Source organism: Ixodes scapularis, unplaced genomic scaffold, assembly GCF_016920785.2.
Source record: "Ixodes scapularis isolate PalLabHiFi unplaced genomic scaffold, ASM1692078v2 PGA_scaffold9__187_contigs__length_104089568, whole genome shotgun sequence".
Taxonomy (NCBI): domain Eukaryota; kingdom Metazoa; phylum Arthropoda; class Arachnida; order Ixodida; family Ixodidae; genus Ixodes; species Ixodes scapularis.
In genome coordinates, this window is record NW_024609884.1 from 9,348,098 (window position 1) to 9,368,016 (window position 19,919).

General features: G+C 51.1%; 1 protein-coding gene across 1 annotated transcript in view; it reads right to left on the minus strand.

The window, feature by feature from the left end:
* LOC8051213 (rhophilin-2) overlaps positions 1–19,579 on the minus strand; it is a 41,889-nt gene extending 22,310 nt beyond the window's left edge. The window contains 6 exon segments of the mRNA XM_042287172.1: positions 1,045–1,122; positions 1,273–1,348; positions 1,752–1,880; positions 14,599–14,614; positions 14,617–14,713; positions 19,381–19,579. Coding sequence (XP_042143106.1) covers positions 1,045–1,122; positions 1,273–1,348; positions 1,752–1,880; positions 14,599–14,614; positions 14,617–14,713; positions 19,381–19,467 — 483 coding nt within the window. The 5' untranslated portion in view covers positions 19,468–19,579.
* Between the last annotated feature and the right edge of the window lie 340 nt (positions 19,580–19,919).

Sequence of the window (19,919 nt, forward strand, 5' to 3'; positions counted from 1 at the left end):
GGTTTTTAATTTGCACTGAATCTGAGCGTACTGAACGTAGTAACTTAATCCAACTTTTCTTTTCTCAAATTTCGCTTTATTTTAAAAGTTATAGGCAAATTAGAATTACAAAAACAAGCAAGAAATAACCTCCTTCATGACGTCGTAGGTCCTGCCTTGAGTGGCCTTGAACTAGAGGAGGAGTAGTGAGCTCATCGTGCGCACACGGCTGCCGCACTCCGTGTCAACGGCTCGAGAGGGCGCCACTAAAGCAAGTGTTGGATAGGCTGTATGAAGCGGGCGGCCAGGGCAGCTCGTATTGCATTTGCAGCGCGACTAAACACTAATTCGGCATAACATTTCATTGGCCACAAACGACAGCAAAGACGGAGTAAAGATCAGTTCAGAACGGGAGCCACTTCGCGCTGACGCACCGCCAAATGGCCAAATCGCCAACAGGGCCCGCGCCGAAGGCCTTCGGAACGCTCGGAACCGGTCGGATTCTTGAGCCGGTATACGACCACAGCGCCGCCGCGTACATCCGGGACCTTTCTACGCTCCTCGTTTGTCGTAGCCTCATCCCACTAGCCTTTTCTAGTATGCGCCGCTTTTTTCCGCCGCTTGGTGGCGGGTATGTCGACGGGTCATTTTTCGTTTCCGTACTTTCTAAACTGCATTTGTTTCTTTTCTAATCTAAAATAGTGAACAAAAACTACTTTCATACATAATTGAAACGGTTCGCGACACTTATATTTTGTATCTCGACTAAAAAAAAGCTCTTAGCGGTTTTGACCAGTGACAAGCCCAGGACCAAAGACGTCACATTTTGCGCGCTTTCGGTACCGCGGGTCGCCCTCGTCGGTGGAGGAGGTTTCCGCGTCGTCCGGTTAAAATATGACGCACTGATATTTAGTTACTCTCTCCGTGCCCGCTGGCTTGCCCCAACCCCAAGAGACGTGGAAACCGCAAAAAAGGTAGACGCTTAAATATGATTGCAGGGCCCCTTTAACAAACATGGAGGAGAAAGTCTATCGAGAAAACAATAATCAATGGACTGGCACGCACCTGTCTGACGTCCATGAACTCTTGAATGGCACCATCGTACGCAGAGCTGTCTTCACTGTAGTGCTCCATAATGAAATCCTGAAAAAAAAGGAGAACAAAACAAAAAAAAACAATTGGAGACTCTGAACAACTACAAGCAAACAAAAATCAAAATGTAAATGCATTTTGTGATTTGCATTTGGAATAGAAAAGGATAAATTAAGCCACAAACTGAAGCATCCCACTTGCCTTGAACGGCTCCTTGAAGTCAATGTCTTTGGTCTCCTTCAGACCCAGTGGAATCATTGGCACTAGCTGCGACTGGCTGCAGTCAAAAACAAAGGAAGAGGTAAGAACCTTCAAAATGTAATTACATTTTCTCCTTTTATTTTTTATTTTTTAATTCTAAAGCTGGAGATTTCTTTTAAGCCTGCTGCCAAAGAAAAGCTGGCAAATAGACTCATTCCAGATAAAACTGAAGTACTGCCATATATTAGCATGACCCAGAACTGGCACACACTGTAGCACATACTACTTTGGTTTGTGCAATGAGGGTGAGGGCTCCCGAGATAACCTTTCAGCCTTTTTCTGTAAGCATTTGCAGAAAGCTAATGAATAAAGCACCTTAGCAAAAAGAAGCATGACCATAAGTTCCCCTCTACTGCCATCTCTTACTGCTCAATGGTGTCCTTTACTGGAATGTTAATGAAAGCAAGAGCAGTGCATACTTTTCGCTCTGGTAGATCTGCACAGAACTGTTCAACTCAGCCAGCTGCTCCTTGAGTAGCTGCAGGTTGGAGTTCAGGAAACTCAGCTCCAGGGCCACAGTCTCCCTCAGCTTCTTGTTTGTGGTGGCCCTAGAAACAAAAACACACACAAAAAAAAGAAAAACATCCAGTTAGCCTCTGATACGACGCATTGGAAGAAAGATGCAACATCTAAGGTCATGACTTCAAACACCTTCCAAGTCCCCTAATGTCATGCCGAGTCAATAATCTTCAGAACTGAGGAAGTCGTGTTTGACTTAGTTGTCAAAATATATTTATTAGAGAAAAATAACTGCAAGGAGCAAGATATTGTTCACCTCAAACACACATACACACACACACCAATGACTAGGCAAACATGTTACCACTTGATTAGACAAAATCAGCACGACCAACAGCCCACCTGTCGGAAACACTCGGCAAAATTCCACCGACAAGAACACGAACAGGGTTGACAAATCACTAATGAAGATATCAGAGTTGAAGATAAAAAACAAAAAAAGGACACTGTCGAGTAAAATACTATATGCAGTAAACCTATGCCCAGCAATGCCACAATCAGATGTTTCATTTATGAAACCCGGATGGACTATGATTTCAAAACGATTTCTCCCGAATGCTAGCATGCAGCTATCGCAACCTCAACGCATGCATTATTTATTTATTTTTTTTTTTTTTTACGTAAGCGCGTTTGTGTTGACTGTTGCATTTTTCTCGCGAGCGATAAGAAATAAGCGAACACTCCTAATCGGGGGCGACAATCAGCGCGCAAACACACCTCAAGACCCGTTTCTTCCGGTCCTTCTGTCATAGCTAAGTTCTGGCGGAAACCAACACAAAATATATCTACATATAATCCATCAATCGCGGAATCTGGGCCGTGTAAACGGCTCGCGGACATCGCGGCGGCAGGCGCGTGCAACCGCCGTAACCATCTCCGCAGCGTCAAAAAAGCGCGTGCACACTTTCCCCAGGGGGCCGTCCGTTACGCAAAAAAATAAACAAATAAATAAATGGCCCTTTCGCCAGCGAGTCGGCCGTTGGTACCGCCGAGCGGCGCAGTTCCTTTATCTCGAATCTAAGCGAGCCTTCGCCGATTGAAAGCAGCCCTGGGGCCATCCAGGCGAGCCGTCCTCATTGTCGAAAAGTGTCGCGCTTAGTCGCCGCTGCCGAGTTCGTGCCAAGGCCGGCCCGGGCGGGAGACTCCAGGGGCCTGTTTTGCGGCGCGCACCACGACTGCTCCGATCCGGGCAGAATCTCGTGGCGGATGAAAAAGCCCTCGGCCGACGCATTTCTGCGAGGCGACCGTTCCGAATCCGACCATTTATCTCCGGATCGCGGCAGGAGGCAGAAGGTCGGGAAAGAAGAGGACGCCTTTTCAGAGCCGCCGTCACGGCGGAGACGGCCCAGCAATTCGGGTGGAGATGTTTCATTATCATGCCTCCGGGCCCCACTTGGGCGACGAGAATTCTGCGCAAGTCTCGCTCAAATCGTCCAGACCCATTGCTTTGATAAAAGTGACACGGGCGTCGCTCAGTTTGTTTTTTCTCTGCCGCGTGACATTACTGGGAAAGTGGAAACGAAATTCCTCAGACAAGGTTTCTCCGTTGCTAAAATCAATAATTCATAACGCCCCCCCCCCCCCCCCCCCCCCTTCCCCCCCCCCCCCCCCTTATTTTCCAACCTCCTCATCGCCATGGCCGCGCACCCGATAAGAAAATAAAAAATATCGTGCACAATATTAAAAAAAACAACAAAAAAACACGCACTTTAACACGGGAGATACGGAATGCCACAACTGTTTCTGGGAAAAGCTTTCTTTGACACTCGCGAAAGAGCGAACGCTAGAAATAGCCACGATGTATTTTCGCTGCAGAGAGAAGACACCGGCGGCTCAACCATATGATTACAGGGGGAACGCGAATTTCGTCGATCAGGGAATGAGTAGGAGGAAAAAGGTGTCGGACTCGACAGAGAGATCGCACAGCTGCAGCCCATCATTGACGCACCATTCCCAGCAATATCTTCTCGCGGAGAAGGTCGCCCAACCGCGACGCTGTTTGTCCTCACAGTCCTAGAGTAACTAAATATAACGTAAACAGATACAGAGACTGGGCCAGATTCACACCGAATACGGGCTGCGAAACGCGTCGTCGAGCACGCACTTTCCGCGTGTCATCGGCAGCCAGCGGCGGCGAAGGTTCGCTCCGAGTCTTTAGCCGAACGTGCTGTCAAGGGGCCGGCCTAGATATCACTCCTGGATCCACGCAGCTTCGCCTAGCATGCGTCAGCATCACAGCGAGCGCGACGTTAGCAGGCGGCGACGCCAAGGCGGTGCCGCTTGGGTCGGAGATCCTCTAACGATGACGTCATGAGCAGGCCTTTGTTGTCTTCTAGGCGGTCCAGCTGACTGGCGTGACGGCCCAGATGGAGAACTGGTTCATGCAAATTGACGAGTCGTTCGGAGCCCTCGGGGCAGGGTTCTTTCAAGGTCACCGGACCAATTACAAGACGACCGCAATGAGCCACCCCGCCCTCGAGCCACGACCCCGATTTCGCCGCACTGAGGGCAGCACACAAGGCACGGACGCCACCGTCAGTCGGCCGCCCACGGAGAGAAATGCCTGGAGTGACACGTCTCCGAACCTTCCGCGCAGCTGGGAGTTCGAAACAGCCCATCGACGAGCCAACTCTGGTGTAGCTCCCCCCAAAGTGTGTATTCTCCGAAGAACACGCGCTCGACTTCCTCGGGAAGCCACAAAACTTCAGCTATAGGGTCACAAAAACAACTGACAACTTCATATAGGGTAACAAAGAGGACAACACATAATGGTCGCAAGATGCGGAGTAAGGATAAAGATGCACAATCGCTGGCTCGCTCGTTCCTTCAGCATCGTTCGAGCTAGAAGACGTGATTGAGTAGACTGTGGACCACCACTACCTTCAGAGTCAGTCTGACTTCCCGTTTCAGGTGGGAGCCACAAGCCTCGCCTCGCCAGGGCCGTTCGGTGTGGTTAAGGGAAACATGCCGCTTCTAGGGCAGGATCCATCGAGCATCGATGGACCTTGAGCAACGTTGGCGTACTCTCGTGATGGCAGCCCATGGGAGTGCTCGCGCCTAGAGTTCTTTCGCCGCCGTCTACGCTCACCCCACGGTCGCGGGAATATCGCCGCTCTCCGAAGGGCCGGGAGCTTGAGAAGGGAGATAACGCCCGACTTACTCCCTGCCACTTTCCTGTCCACTCCAATTCAGAGGCAATGGGTGTTTGTGCACGACCTCGGTGTTGGAGAAAAGGGAAACCATTTGCGATGCGAGAACAGCGCGCGCGATTTCTCAAGGATAACAACGTTGTCAGTTCAACAAAGGCCCCGAAATTGCAGTACCAGCCCGCCGGGAACAAAATAAACGTCAACGTGTAAAGGTTAGACGTCTGAGGCCGAAAGACCAGATTGTAATCGGCTTCCACTCGGGAATGCGGCTGTTCTAATGCTCGGCATGCGGGTCGGAAAGCTCATCCGTGCCCACGTCCAACCAAAGCCCGTCATCCATCTAAAAAAAAAAAAAAAAAAAAAAAAAAAAAAAAAAACTAGGCTTCCAGCGAAGCATTACTAATTACCTCTTTTATGTGCCGAATTAACATAATTTTGCGAGGATTCAGGATCACTCATTTATTTGATCAAAAATCTAGATTTCAAACAAACACACACACACACACACACACACACAGAAAAAAAAAAAAACACCGACGGTTTGTTTACCACCAAATTTCGTAAGAACTACTTCCTGCAGCATATAAAATCTACGCAAAACTCGCGTACTGCGTGTTTTTACTCGTGGAGGGACCTCCACGACGTGTGTCATGCGCAGCTCGCAGGGTCGCAGAAACCAACGCATGACCCACTCCAGTCACGGGAACCGAGCAAGAACAACGCCATTCCGTCCTCGACGCATTCCTCAGCGCTCTCATTAATGCTTTAATCGATCTGTTTTGCGCCTGGCGTGCACCCGATCCGCGTCCAACATTAGGACAACGGGATTAGCGCAGCGCTCTAGGGGCCTCCCGCTTTTCTTCGAAGCGGTCCGGACCACGGGATCGACGCCCGGTCCAAGGTCACGTGGGATTGGAACGCAGCGCGCCTCCCAACGCGGCCCTTTCTTTTCATTACTCCCCTCATTGGGCGCCTGCCTGCCTAACGATTCCGAGCGAAGCCGACCGCGGCGGTTCACGCGAGCCTAGAGCTGTAGGTCATTGTCAGGCCCCGAAACCTCGATCGAGCTCGTATCGGCGGGGGTCTCCGCGGTGGGCGCCGCCGCGCGGAATTAAACGTCCGCGCGTTCTCGCTTTCTGGCTCCCGGCGCCCGGGGTGAGGGGACGGCCGGGCGAAATCGGATTTGTCCCATATTCCCCAGCGGTCGTTGACGTCTCCTCTCAGGGGGCTGCGAGCGGGGAGGACCGGTCCACCGCGGCGCCAAAGAAGCCGCGGAGCAACCGCGGCTTTTCCTTCCAGCCGCGAACTAACCGCAAACTCGAGGAAGCGAGCCAGTACACGCCGCGCGGCGAGAGAAGACGAGCTAACCCGCGCGCGAGCCGACAGGGCGCTAAATTGAATCTGCCGGCGCCCGAATTATTTATCGCGGCTCAAGAGGATTCTCGCATCTGGGTTCGCTCCGCCGGCGGCGCCGCCGTCCCGAATGGAAACGGAGGCTCGCAGAAAGACAAACGGGGCATCTGTTTGGGCCGAAGCACACGGGCGTTCGAGCGAGACGAGCTTTCCATTCTTCCTCTTCCTTCGCCTTGGATCCACTGACCCGTCTGGGGGACCCCGTTGCGTCGCCGATTCCCACAGCGCGCTCCCAGCGCCCGCGTGGACGGCACGAGAACAGACGCCCTCGATGTCCCCGGTTCCGAAGGCGAGGAAAACAAGCTAGAAGGGATTTGCCTAGATGGTATATGCTCCCAAGAGCTCCGCGTCCCCCTAGCCGGTGCTCGTGCCGTCACTTTGTGTGCGGACTGATCCATCCCCACCGAAAACAAAGCCTATGAACAGCCTTCTCTGCCTCCATCGAACGAACGCCTTCACACCTCGATGGCGCCAACTCGGTCATTGGGTCCGAGCGTCCTCCGACGTACTGTTTGAAGACGAGGCCGAACGCTGCCGCAGCTGCGATGACGTCAAAATTCTAGTGCAAGGCCTTCGAATGTTCCAAGTAGTGCTGAATGAGCACGCGCCCAGAGGGCCCACATTCCGCTGCAGTTACGATCTCGAGAAGTCCACAATAAACAAAACAAACGCCACGTACAAAAAAAAAAAAAAAAGCGATATTTTTACCAGGCGTAGTTTGGACGAGAAGAGCAGGCACCGGATCGCAAGCATATCCCAAATCGGGCAGTCGGACGAACGTGGTCACCAGCCGACGGCCCAGCTGTGCAGTAAAGCGACACGAACCCATCTACCTGCCCGGCGAATCTTATCCGTGGCGACATACTTATCCCAGAAGAGGAAGGCCCCCAGAGCGAGAGTGAAACGCCGCGAACGCGATACGAGTCGCATGAGAACGGGAGAGCACAGATTTTTGTCGGCCATCAACCCGACAAGTCTGGGAGCCGCTCTACACTTCCCGGTCGTTTAACTATCGCATAAATACATGTCAATTCACGAATGTCAAGCAAGCGCGGCGTCGGTGTGTTCACTGTTCACCACTCCTTTCTAGAAGACGATCTAAACCTAACGAACAACCGTTCGTTATATATGCACGCAAGGAACCATCATCGGCTGAAACAGCCATACAATTAAGTATTGCTGTCATCTCAACCGACAATCGTGGCAGCGCGTCGATCGTTGACTTTGGAGCAATGTAATTGCTCACTCAATATAACGCAAAATATTGAGAAACCTACCAGGTCGATTCGCTACTAGACCATCTCTGCATGCAAGGGAGAACACGTCCTACGAAGCTCGACTAATGCCGCCTTCTTGCAGGACGTTGACATACAGCCACATTACGTCACGAGCTCAGTGCCACAACGCAGTTCGCATTTTAAACGGTTCTCGAGCATTGTCCCCGTGACGGAGACGAAGGAGAGCTAAAGGGGCAGCAAACCCTTCCCCCTTTACATTCGTCATTCAAAGTAGAATCAGGGTTCCCCCCGCGTTTTCAGACAAGAGCGCATTCTCCTATCACGCATATAGAAAGCTGCGAACGCCTATCCCACTAAAACAAACAAACGAACACACACACACACACACACACACACACACAAAAAAAGAGTCTACTCGAATTCGAAGTACAAGAAGTGCCCGTTATATTTGTGCGTACCAAGTCGTGCACGTGCTTCCCGTACTTCCTCACCCCCGGGTTTAACCCGCCAGCCGTGAACCGCCGCGGCTTGCCGTGACCTGCACGCCCCATTGCCGGCCAGCGCAACGGCGGCCGCACTCCTTTTATCCGCGGAAGAATGCAGGCGCGGCAAACAAACGCCGCGACCTCGGGAGCTTCCACACTTGTAACGGCTGTGGGCATTCCTTTGAGCCGGAGCAAAAGAATGTCTCTCTATCCGTAACAAAAAAAAAAAAAAAGAGTTTGAAGGCAAAAGAGGGTTAGGCGTACGCAACGAGCGAGGAAAAAAAAAAAAAAAAAAAGTCATCCTGTCACACTTGACCAAACTGGGTCGTGTTGTCTGTAGTTACGCAAAGGAAAGAAAAAAAAAGGTCGACAAACCGCGCCTCTATGTAAACGGGGTAATTTTCTCACTCGCGCGAGGTGTACACTACCAATTAGGCCAGTGAGCCGGCACACGTGAGTTCGAAATACCGACGGGGTGTTTATGTGTGTGCGTGTGTGCGCGCGAGTTTTCGCCCAAGGGCGAAGTTGCGTACAAAAGCGTCGCCCGACGCCGCCGCTTGGTGTGAACAATCAGCTCTGGTATGTCACGAATCACGATGAGGTGCGATAAATCACGCGGATACGTGACGAGAAGTGGATATCCGCGCGCGCGAGACCCGAAACACGTTTGGAATGAGCCGCCACGTGCATTCTTTACCGATGCAGCTCATTCCCGGTTTTTAGTCGCGTGCATTATGGAGGAACGTTGCAAGCTCAAAACGTCCTCGCATGGAGGCCCTACGGGGAACATCCGAATGCATTGGTTAGCACGCCCTGGGTTCTCCGATGTGTTGCTCGACACGTTCATATTTCTGTCCTCTCCAAAACACGCCAGTCGGTGTGTGTACGCGTGGATTCACGCGAGGAGCGTGCCGTGAACGCAAAAAGAAGCGAGCCGCGTCGAACGACGCCAGGCGCCGGACAACCGACGCCCTGCGCCCATCCAACCATTCCATTCTCTCGACTTCACACACTGGCGGGAGCGAGTTTGTTGTCGATTGCCAATGTAAACACCAGAGACTCGGCGAATGATTGCTTTCGTTTGAGTACACAAGTGCGAGTTGAAGACTCGCTTCGTTGAGTTGTAGTCACGATAGCTGTTACCGAATGCCGTAGGTGGGAAGCTGGGGGCATCGGACATCCCTCACCATCGGACGAAAGGCCTGCTCTCTGGAGAGTGCGCCAGGCAACGGCTGTCTGACGCATCACCGAGAACGACAGCGGCAGATCTCTCGGCTTTGGGGGGTTTCGCGCAACATACGGACGGGAGCGCGCCGCTATCGGAACGTTTGCATTCTAATGAGCTTATCGGAAACCTTGCCGTCGGACAAGAACCACGAGAGAACACTGCGTCAACGGGTTGCGCCTTCAAGACACTCAACCTAACAACGCAAACCTGAACGTGGCCGAGTCGAGTTCGACAACCAACTCTTTTCTTACGCCGTAAACAACATCCGGACGAGAAACGGATGTAATCAGCGGCAGTGTCTGAACGACAGAAATTATAGCTTGTTCAAATATCGCGATCAAACGAACGACAGGTAAGACAACATGACAACTGAGGAGAGCTAAAGGAGAGGGAGGGGAGAAAATAAAAAAAAAAAAAAACGCAAAACTTAATTTGGTCGGCTATTTCATGCCAGATGCATTAACGGCCCGTAATTATGAGCGACGGCGACAGCGCTGCGGCCCACCCCGCGCCGAGTCGAAACCAAACAGGTTTCCACACCGAGACGTTCGCGAGAAACGTGGAGAGGAAGAAACGCCAATCGAAGGTTTCATCGGCCTGTTTTCCTCGGCTAATTAGGACGGCGAGGATGGAGAGTCCCGCCAGTTTCTCGTCGTCTCGTCCGCGCCTTCTAGTTGTGTGCCTCCGATTTGTCGAAAACGAGGCAAACACCGGTCAAACTCGTCGGGCCCGGTTTCTTGGGGGGGGGAAAAACAAAATGGAGGCAAAGGATTGGATCGAGGAGCCGGAACCCATTTCCGTACAAACTGTATCGGCAACAAACTTAAACTACAAAGAAAAAAAAAATCGTACGCAACGTGGGGTCAAAGTATCTCGAGTTGGCTGAACAGACAAACTGGAGCGAAAAATTTGACGAGAAAAAAAAAAAAAAAAGGGGGGGGGGGGGGGGTTCTAATAAAGCAGGCAGGTCAGATTTCAAGCTTCGGTGAACCGCTTCGGTGGTAGAGCACCGATTCGATCAGCGGTCGAGACGTTCGGGATCTGGTGTGAGTGATCGAAGCTTGTTACGTAGTACGCCTCAGTACGAGAACGGTGTGGCGATTCAAGTTTCCCCGCAGTTCACCGCTAGTTGCAAAAAATGAGCAACGTTCGGAACATCGGCGTATCTGAGAGACTGCAGGTTCGTGCATCTCCTACCGGCCAAATGAATGCTCGAGACAAGGTTGCGAAAGTATGTCTAAAAATTTCGGGTGTTTGTTTGCACGTCGCGGTTCGCCAACGACGGACAGAGGGACGCTATATGCAATGAATGATGTGACTGGTTCGAGCCATTGTACAGCCTTTTTTTTTTGAGCAGCCAAAAATTTTGTTTTGTTGGGGCGGTAAAAATGACCTTTGGCGCAAAATATACTTCGTTCTCGTTATTATTTTTGGTATGCAAGCGAAGGTAAACCAAATAGTTATTTCGCTGACATAACGATACACCAGAATCATATAGCGTACAACCTTGGATGGTTTGTGCAAGCTCCGAAAGCTGCAATGAAACCGTGCAATTCACTAAACGCTTTTTATCGTTTGAGTATACAGATCAATGGTATTATACGTAGAGATACTTCTGATGGTGCAAAATCGGCATGCATGTGGGTGATAAATGGGCCTTCATTCACAAAACGCAGCTGAACTCATCGAGGTTATTTGAAAGCTTGCATGCGTCCACTGCTAAAGCTCTTTTAGGTTATATTTCGACTTCATTGGCTGCGCCCTCAAACTGCTGGAGGAGCTCTATGTAGGTGGTAACCAAAAAAAGGATTTCAAATTAGAAGAAGAAAAAAAAAAAAAAGCTAGATCTATAAAGTACTTGGTGCCCAGCAGCGTCTAATCAAGTTATTGAGAAATCAACTCCCTATGACCAACTTACCTTACTTCAATCTTAAATTCGAAAAAAAAAATATCTATAATGAATTAACTTTTCAGGATACCGTAGTCTATTATATAGTAGTCGAAGTTTTAGTTTTAAAATGTCACGGCATGATAGAGAAATCACATCAACACTAAAAAATACACCACACCTGCGCCATACCACTCCGGATGAGTGTTTTTTCCTCTAAGCACGCCAACTGCGCTGCGGCGAAGCAACATACGCAGGATCGAAACGCCTACTTCGCGGGTGTCGCTTCTCCGCAGTGTCCAGAAGCGCGATCAACAGAGTTAACTAGCTCTGTCGAGCTAGTTAGCTAAACAACTTACCCATACTAGGGTGCCTCAATGTCCTTCTGTTTAGGGTGATGCCACCCTTTGTAGTACCCGATGCCGACAGCACGCGCTCACGGGTAAAATACAAAGAAATCGACGAAAACAAAATGTCGCCATAGCACAGTCAGCGCCACAAACGCGTGCAGGGACACGCTCTTGCACGCGCTTCTGAACAAAAAATAAAAATAAAAGCGTGAGACAAAATGGCCAGATGTCTCCACCCTAAGCAAAGCGCACATGAAGGCACCCTACCCCATACCGTCAGTGCTCGATACGAAGACAAAATCAAACGTTATTCTAATCCAGTGGTTCTCAAATGGGGGTCCGCGAAGCCCAGCCTCATCAATCAATCAATAAAAGTTGTCTTTTCTCCGCTTGAGAAGAAACGTTCCAATTTTCCAGTGAGTTTTCTCGTGTATATGTCAATAAGAGAAGTCTACTCCACAATAGCCCCTAGTTATATCCATTTATTAAATCACTTTTATAATGAAACCACAAATTTTCTTTCGCCTCACCACGAACAGGGTCCTCCATCATATCCGCCGATTCACAAGGGGTTCGCGAATCATCAATGCTTGAGAACCACTGTTCTACTCGATAATCGCCAACCGCAACGATCCGGCAATACAGCGGGTCCTGTCCTGAGATATCAGTTTTTAGAAAAAGAAATTACTAAGCAAAGTGGCGATGCAGGCGAGTTGGTTCATTATTACAAACTGGTGTATCACTATGTCACCAATTTGGTCGCTGCATCGCCAATTAGTAAGAGCGAAATTAATTTCTGGGGCAACGTTGGCGCTAAGACCTTGCGACTCGGTAAAATGTATCGGGATAACAAGAACTTCGGCGTAGCAATCAGATCACTGTATATCAAATACAAAACACGGGACTCGTGTTTTGTTCTCTCTTTCACGTCGGGTACGTGGAAGAAAACCCTAGTCTGAAGAGAGAGAACTCAGTTCGTCCTCTACCGTCGGACAGAGTCGACAGATCGCGGATAGGAGTGGTCTCGGGACCGATACCAAGGCCCATCGCCATTCCTCGCACGAACTGCTCGAGAGCAGGCCTCAGCCGAGCCCCAAGCCGTGCCCCCCAAGCTCGTCCCCGTTCCTTCTTGGGAGCCTCCCTGCCCTCCTGCCGAACAAGATGGATGGGACTTCCGGCGACTCGCCTTGTTTCCGCCCGGGCAACCCCGCGACAGGTTTCGCCACCCTCTAGTATGGTTACTTTCTTCTTTATTTCGCTTCAGTTCCCTCCTCGGCGCTCCGAGTGGCACAGCGGCAACGCCTCGTCTAAATAGTGGCGTCACTTCCGGCCCGAGCACGTGCGCTCGCGAGTCGTGTGTAAACAGACCGGGTCCTCCCATCAGCCTTGTCGACACCCAGCAACCGTGTGGCACAGAGAGTACAGTCAGCGGGTAACACGAGTTGAATATCCAATCCGTCCTCTTTCAGCATCTGTGGTCCCCCCCCCCCCCCCCCCCCCCCCCCCCTACGCTTCGTCTCTCCATTCGTTACACTATATTTCAGAGAACGGGAGGTAAGACTTCGCGTTCCACCACTCGTTTGGACCAAAAACTTTTTTTTCAGACAATGACAGGCAGGCCAGGCAGCAGGCCAGCGAAAGATGAAGGACCGTTTCAGCTCCTATTGTCCGCGATAGTAGAGTCAGCGGCAGCATGAGCTGGTCCAGTTTGGGTCCATATCACAAGAGCGAATGACATTTTAGCGAACGGCGACATTTTAGCGAATGGTCGTTTTAGCGAATAACGGGGGCGCGCGTTAACCCATCCGTCGCGCTGCGCTTTACGCCGCTTCGCGGCGACAGTCTGCGGCAACTCATTACAAAAATATGAACTCATTTGGCCCACCCGAAAACGCCGCTTCGCGGCGTCCGACTATTCGCTAAAGTGTCGTTCGATGAAACGTGGGCGTTCGCTAAAACGTCATTCGATCAAGTGAGTGCCTCCCGTCCAGTTTTGTTGCTGGCCGAAAGGGGCAAAACGTCGCACGGGGCGCTTCCGGCGCGCTAAGATATGGAACCGACCGTCACATCGCCACATTGGGAAACGTGACAGTCCATTCCAACCATATTTTTAACAGCTTAATGTACCCGGGACTCCCCCGCACGGCTCTTGTGCCGCCCCGGCCTGAATGCAGCTTGCCCAGCTCGTATTAGAGAGTTTTAGTAGATCGTTCCGATACCTCCGATAACGATGTATATGATGCACGCGCAAAAGTGTTGGCGGAGTTTCGGGTATCGTTATTAGAGCCATGGGAACGATCGACTGTGTTACCACACCCTGCACAGCAGACCGCGAAAACGCGATAGAAATATCTGGGAACTTTCGTGCATCTTGTTCCCGCAGAACCATACCGGTATACTTACAGCACTACACGTTAAAAACTCGATACTAAAAAAAGAAACAGAGAAATCGAAAAAGCTCCAGCAGAGACATGGCGCCACAATTAGACGCCAATGTGGCGCCATCTCCCGGCTGAAACGCGTACGCGGCGCGACCTGAGAATCGCGTGAAAATGTCACTCAGGTTTTCCGAGCGTACGCAGCCACCGCGCGTGATTGAGAAAAACCAGAAACCCGTAACCTTCGGCACAGACACAGACACAGACACAGACACAGACACACACACAGACAGACACAGACAGACAGACAGACATACAGACAGACACAGACACAGACACACACACACACACACACACACACACACACACACACACACACACACACACACACACACAAAATAAAAGCACGAGGCAGGGGTGGATTATCTCGACCACGCGGGGTTTCTGATCTCTGTAGCCAGAACTCATTGGCAAACTCCAACACTGTTCCACACACAGGACGCGGCAAATACGATGCCAATGAGAGGGCGTGCGTGCACTTGGGAGCAGCCGTAAGCACCGTGAGTTTGCGCCTGCTCCGTGAGTGCCAAGGAGATGGAAGGCGGGGGGAAAACTCACTTGAAGAGCTTCTCGGCCCATTGCGCATCATCATCTGTTTGGTGATCTCGTGGTTGATCTTGGAGCGCCGGTACTGCAGCTTGCCTCGGCACGTGGCTGCGCGGGGATCAGAGCCCTGGGAGACACGAGAGAAGAACAAAACGACACTTTAAGCCAAGGAGGCCACTCGCTCCGCCGACGGCTAAAAACTCTCTGGTGAAGGTTTCGCGTCTGCGGCGGCATACGACCTAAACACGGCTCACGCTACGAAGCAACTCGGACAATCATGTGGTGACCTCTAACTTGTATCATTCGTATAATCCAGACGCGATGGCGACACTCAGTATTTTATGGAAAAGTCGAGCTCGAACGGTCTGTACGCGGTAAAAGTCAAATTTGGGGGTTTTTACGAGCCAAACCAACGAAGGGCATCTGGCACGCCCCAGCGGAGGACTGAGGATTAATTTCGACCACCTGGGGATCTTTTGACGCGCAACCGAAAGCTCGGTTACCATGGCGCCTTCTCCGCAATAAGCCCTCCGTCAGATTGCGGGCACGTCGGTCGGGATTCGAACCCGCCTGTACGCGGCAGCCAACAAAAAACGCGCGAGGTATGTACATAGGCCTAGAAGTAGTGCACACGGTCGCAGACAGCTTTCTCGTGGCAGTTCAGAAGAAGCGAGGAGCGTGCGTGCACAGATTTGATGGGTGCTCAAGTTGCGCAAGCGCGCGTGTGCCCATAGCTTTGACTACAGGGCCACGTCAAGTTCTCCCGCGAATAGAGTGCCTACGCCGTATCATTAGTGTTGCAGTGGCATCGAGCGTACCTAACGCACATAACGAAGGTTCCCTTCTCAATCGCTGAATCATCTCGCACTCCTACGCTAGCGGTGTCTACTCGTTGGTTCAACCGATTCCAAGGGGATTAATTACCTGTGTTATACAAAGCCGGCGATACCGGGTTAAGTCCACGTGGGTCTACATTCGGGCAAATCAAGTACGAATATAAAACGGGCACCGACGCAGCTGCGGGCAAATCCCCCGGGACAAAAGGCCAACAAGAAGGCTACACTACACGACGCCCTTTCGCGGCCCGCGACCCCAAGACTTGCTCAGCCAAGCAAAGCTGCAGCTCTTCTCCTCCTCCTCCTCCCTTCACAAACACACACACATTTCTCGTTTACCGAGGCACGGAAACGAGTCAACTTTGTGAAAGCAGGAGAAAAATCAGGCTAGGCCAGGCTATACTCTATCTCAGGAGTTGTGTGCAGCAAAGGCAAAGGCATTGGCGCGGGCGCGTAACTTTCAAATGTGTTTTTTTTTTTTTCGCGAGTGTTTGTGAAAGGAAAGCAAATATGAAAGCCAGGCCCTCGCGCCTGTGCGCTTTTGCCTCTGCTGCACGCAACTCATGAGATGCAGTAAAGATAAGAATATTGGTACCAAACAACGATGCTCACACCTAAAGAAAAGCCCCTTACGACAGTACGGTGGGACGTTGGGCGAGTGGTTGAACATGATTAGGAAGAGCGAACAGCGGGTTTCGCGCCGTCGATCGCACTCCATATTCACGCGGGCCCATTTTGCGGCAGCCCTCCAGATTCCACATTGACGTCACGCCGCGCATCACGTCACCTAAACGATAATAACCCCCTGGAGAAGGGGAACACGGGGGCAAAGAACAAACACAAATCTCCAAACACAGCATAATAACTTATGCACGCTAAATATATATATATATTATATATATATATATATATATATAATATATATATATATATATATATATATATATATATATATATATATATAAAAGCCTGGTGCTGAACCAGGGATCTCTCCATTTCCAGTAAAACGCTCTGCCGACTGAGTTTTTTTTTTTTTTTTTTTTTTAATTAAAAGACGGGTTTTATCTTTACTGACTGAGTTAACCCGGAGTTAGACGTCAGTAGAGGACACGAGTTTTATCAGCTGCAACCAGTACAACACAAACCAGGGTGAACAGCCAGGATTTTAAGGTTACGATGTTAATGCAATAGACCTCGGGGATGTTGGGAACCCTCGGTACAGATCACGCGCTTTCTCGTTGCGCCTCCTCGACTGCGGGTGAGTCCAACTCGGCTAATCGAACGTTGTTGCCTCGGTAACCTGTGCCTGCTCGCGTATGTCACGTGGTAGCGGGAGGAAAGACGATGGGAGGGGCGTACCGATGACTCCCATTATTCGTCGCGCGGCGCGCGTGGGCTTTTGGGATTTTTTGCAAAGGGTCTATTAATGCAAAGTTGCAGGCGAGCTGGACAGAATGAACGATCGTTCCTTCTGTCCAGGTCGCCTGCAACTTAGCATTAATTGCATTAACACGTCACTTGCTATCTGGCATCAGCTGACTCCATGACGTGACATTGTCATGTCAAGTCACGTTGCATAGTGACGCCACGCGACTTAATAACGTCAAGTGACAATACGTCGTCCCGCGACGGCACGTAGAAACATAAACACGAGACTGCTGACAATGGAAACAATAAAAACAAAGCGTATTCGCTAATTACGCCTGAAAGGTTCTTGGACGATAAAACCAATAAAGCGTGAAATTATGCGGAGCTACACGCTCGAAACTTGAGAGCACGACTTTCGAAGTGTTCTTCAGTGACCACAAGGCGGTGTTAGTTTTGTGTCCAATAACATTGTATAAGACGTTCAGGCAGGCAGCCACTTCACACAGACAAGGAGCGGTTCATGCAAACACATGCAGTTTCGTCGTTCCCTGGATTTCAAACTTGGCGCGCGATTTTCCAAGTGTTCTTCAATTACCACGAGGCAAAACTAGAACAGGTTCACTAAATGCCCTCTACTTAATACGCCCTCATTGGTTCCAAAACGCTATGGAATGTTCGTCCGGTGTGTTCCTCGGTTTAAAACGAAACGCCTATGCGGACTCCATGGTGCGCACTCGCACCTTTACCGTTCATTCAGTGCACCGGCTCCAGTGACACCTTAGAGGCTCCGACGTCAGACCTTAGCTGTCGCAATGTTTCACCTTAAGGGCAGCGTAATTGCTAACCTATTTCTTTCGTCCTTCGTGTTTTTTTTTTTTTGTTTTTTTTTTTGAGGGGGGGGGAGGGGCAATGTTTACTCTTTGTACCCTATTTCGGCACCAGCGTGGCGGGACAAGCGGTGATAAGCGCCCTGCATGGCCTCTTTGTAGCTGCGCGAGAAGAGCCCTCGTTCGCAAATATCGATCGTGGAATGTATTCAGCTGGACACAACGTGCTACACTGTGCTCGGGATGTACATCATGAGAAACCGCGTCTCCTTGTGCATTCAACATGTCCCCCCTGAATGTGCACTCACCACTGTTTTGGCGCACGTGCACCGACGGCCTTCAACGGGGGTTTGCGATCCCCGTGTTGGCTGAGAACAGCGCTCATACCGTCAGAGTCGGCACACTATGCACCCCGGGAAGCTCGCTATCAGGACTAAAGGCTGAAACACGTGTGCGAAAGAACAACAGAAAATGGCACGAAATTAATTCCAAAAATGCGGAAACTGTTTCCCCGCTATTTTCTAGAACCGATGGTATTTACTGCACGTAAATCACAAATATGGTTTCGTTAAAAGCATATTTGCAATTGCTGCACAATAAAAACCGACGCGCGTTTTTCTTTTTTTTTTTTGTAATTTTCGTACGATTATTGGACATCTACGAGAAGGTCAAACACATAAAATCGACGAACTGATGCAAACGGGTAGTTATACTTAATTTTTCTTTGGGGAAGGGGGGGGGGGGTGGGGGGGGGGGGGGGGGGGGGGCGGACTGCTACTGTGCGAGTAGTGACTCGGTTTTGCGGGCTATAGCAAAACAATGACGTCACACAACAAATTATACACGACGCAGTGACACTACAAAGGCTATCTTGATCGTAGGCTCGATCTCACTCATCGCCTTCTTCGGCCGGCATCGCGCTTTGCAGCTTTTTATTACGTTCAACCATTTTGAGCGTGGAAGGCGTCTTGTCTGCTCCACGCGAACACGGTGCGCACGCAATGGCCGTGGAAGCCAGGGAGTCCCGGCCCGCTGCTTACGGAGAAGTCGCAAATGACGCGAGCTTCGTCGTATAAGGTAACAGAGACCTCTTTCCGTCATTCCAGCGTGTCCCCTTTTCTCGAGCGCATTTCGAAACAGGAGCGGACTCATTTTTTTGTGTGTGTCTGCGCGCCTGCCTCTCGCCTTCTGCTCGCTTCTCGCGACACACGGAATGGGGACAGAGCACGAGCTACCTGCCGCCGTGTCCTCTTCTCAATACTGGTCTTGCCTTTTTTTTTCTCTCTCTTCCCACCAGGGAGGCAACGTCTGCGTAATCTCCGACTTGCCTGCGGACAGAGGGCGGACCAACTTTCAAGCTGGCGTCGCACACAAGCCGAGCGCCCAACCGCGAAAATCCGGAGCGAGATTATCTATATCGTTCGACGATCACGGCGACTTCTCCCAACTTTCGAGCGCTTCACGTATCAGAAAGCTACCTCCGCGCTTCTCGCTCTTCGTTTTTATCTGGCGCCATCCGTTTCCCCCCCCCCGAAGAAACAGACACCGGATCCAGAAATGCCCGGCGACGAAGAAGACTGCCCGGAGACACGCGCGAAATCGAGGACGTCCGTCGCGCGCATCTTCGCACCGGACAGCCGCGGATTAAACCCCGTACAAACCCAACAATTGCCGACCAGAAGAAAACCGGGCAAAAACACCGCGAGTCAAGTTCGGCGTCATCCGCGCGAAACTCGAAAGAGGCTTAGAAACAAGTAGACGACCTGTTTGAGGGCGATCACCAGGTTGTTGAGGTTCTCGATCCAGGTCTCCATAGCTTCGGTGGTCGGGGCTACAGTCGCCAGAGCCATGTTTGCGTACGGCGTGCTCCTGCGCCCGTCCAAACGAAGCAGGCCGGTGTCGAACGCACGGTCACAAGAGTCGCTTCGTGGCAAGTGTCAGGAGCACATCGCTCTCCGAACACCCTCGTTCGAACGAGAAGAGGCACGTTAAAAATCCGCACACCGACGACACTACTAGCGACAGAGGGCTCGATATAATCCGGTTGGACCGCACACAACCCACTTCCCACGAAGATTTAGCCGAGACGCAGCGACGTCTCGAAGAGATCTCCACGGTGGTTTACAAATATGTCGAGCCAAGCGGTCCCAAGTGATCGGCGATGCACAGCTCGCTGGAGAAGAGACGACGCTCGGACGACGGCGACGTTTCGGCACTGGGAGTCGTTCTCCGAGGGGGGAGAGCACGAAGTCCCTGCGCGACCCACATCGGCCGCCGCCGCTGGAGTGAGGGAGAGGGGGGC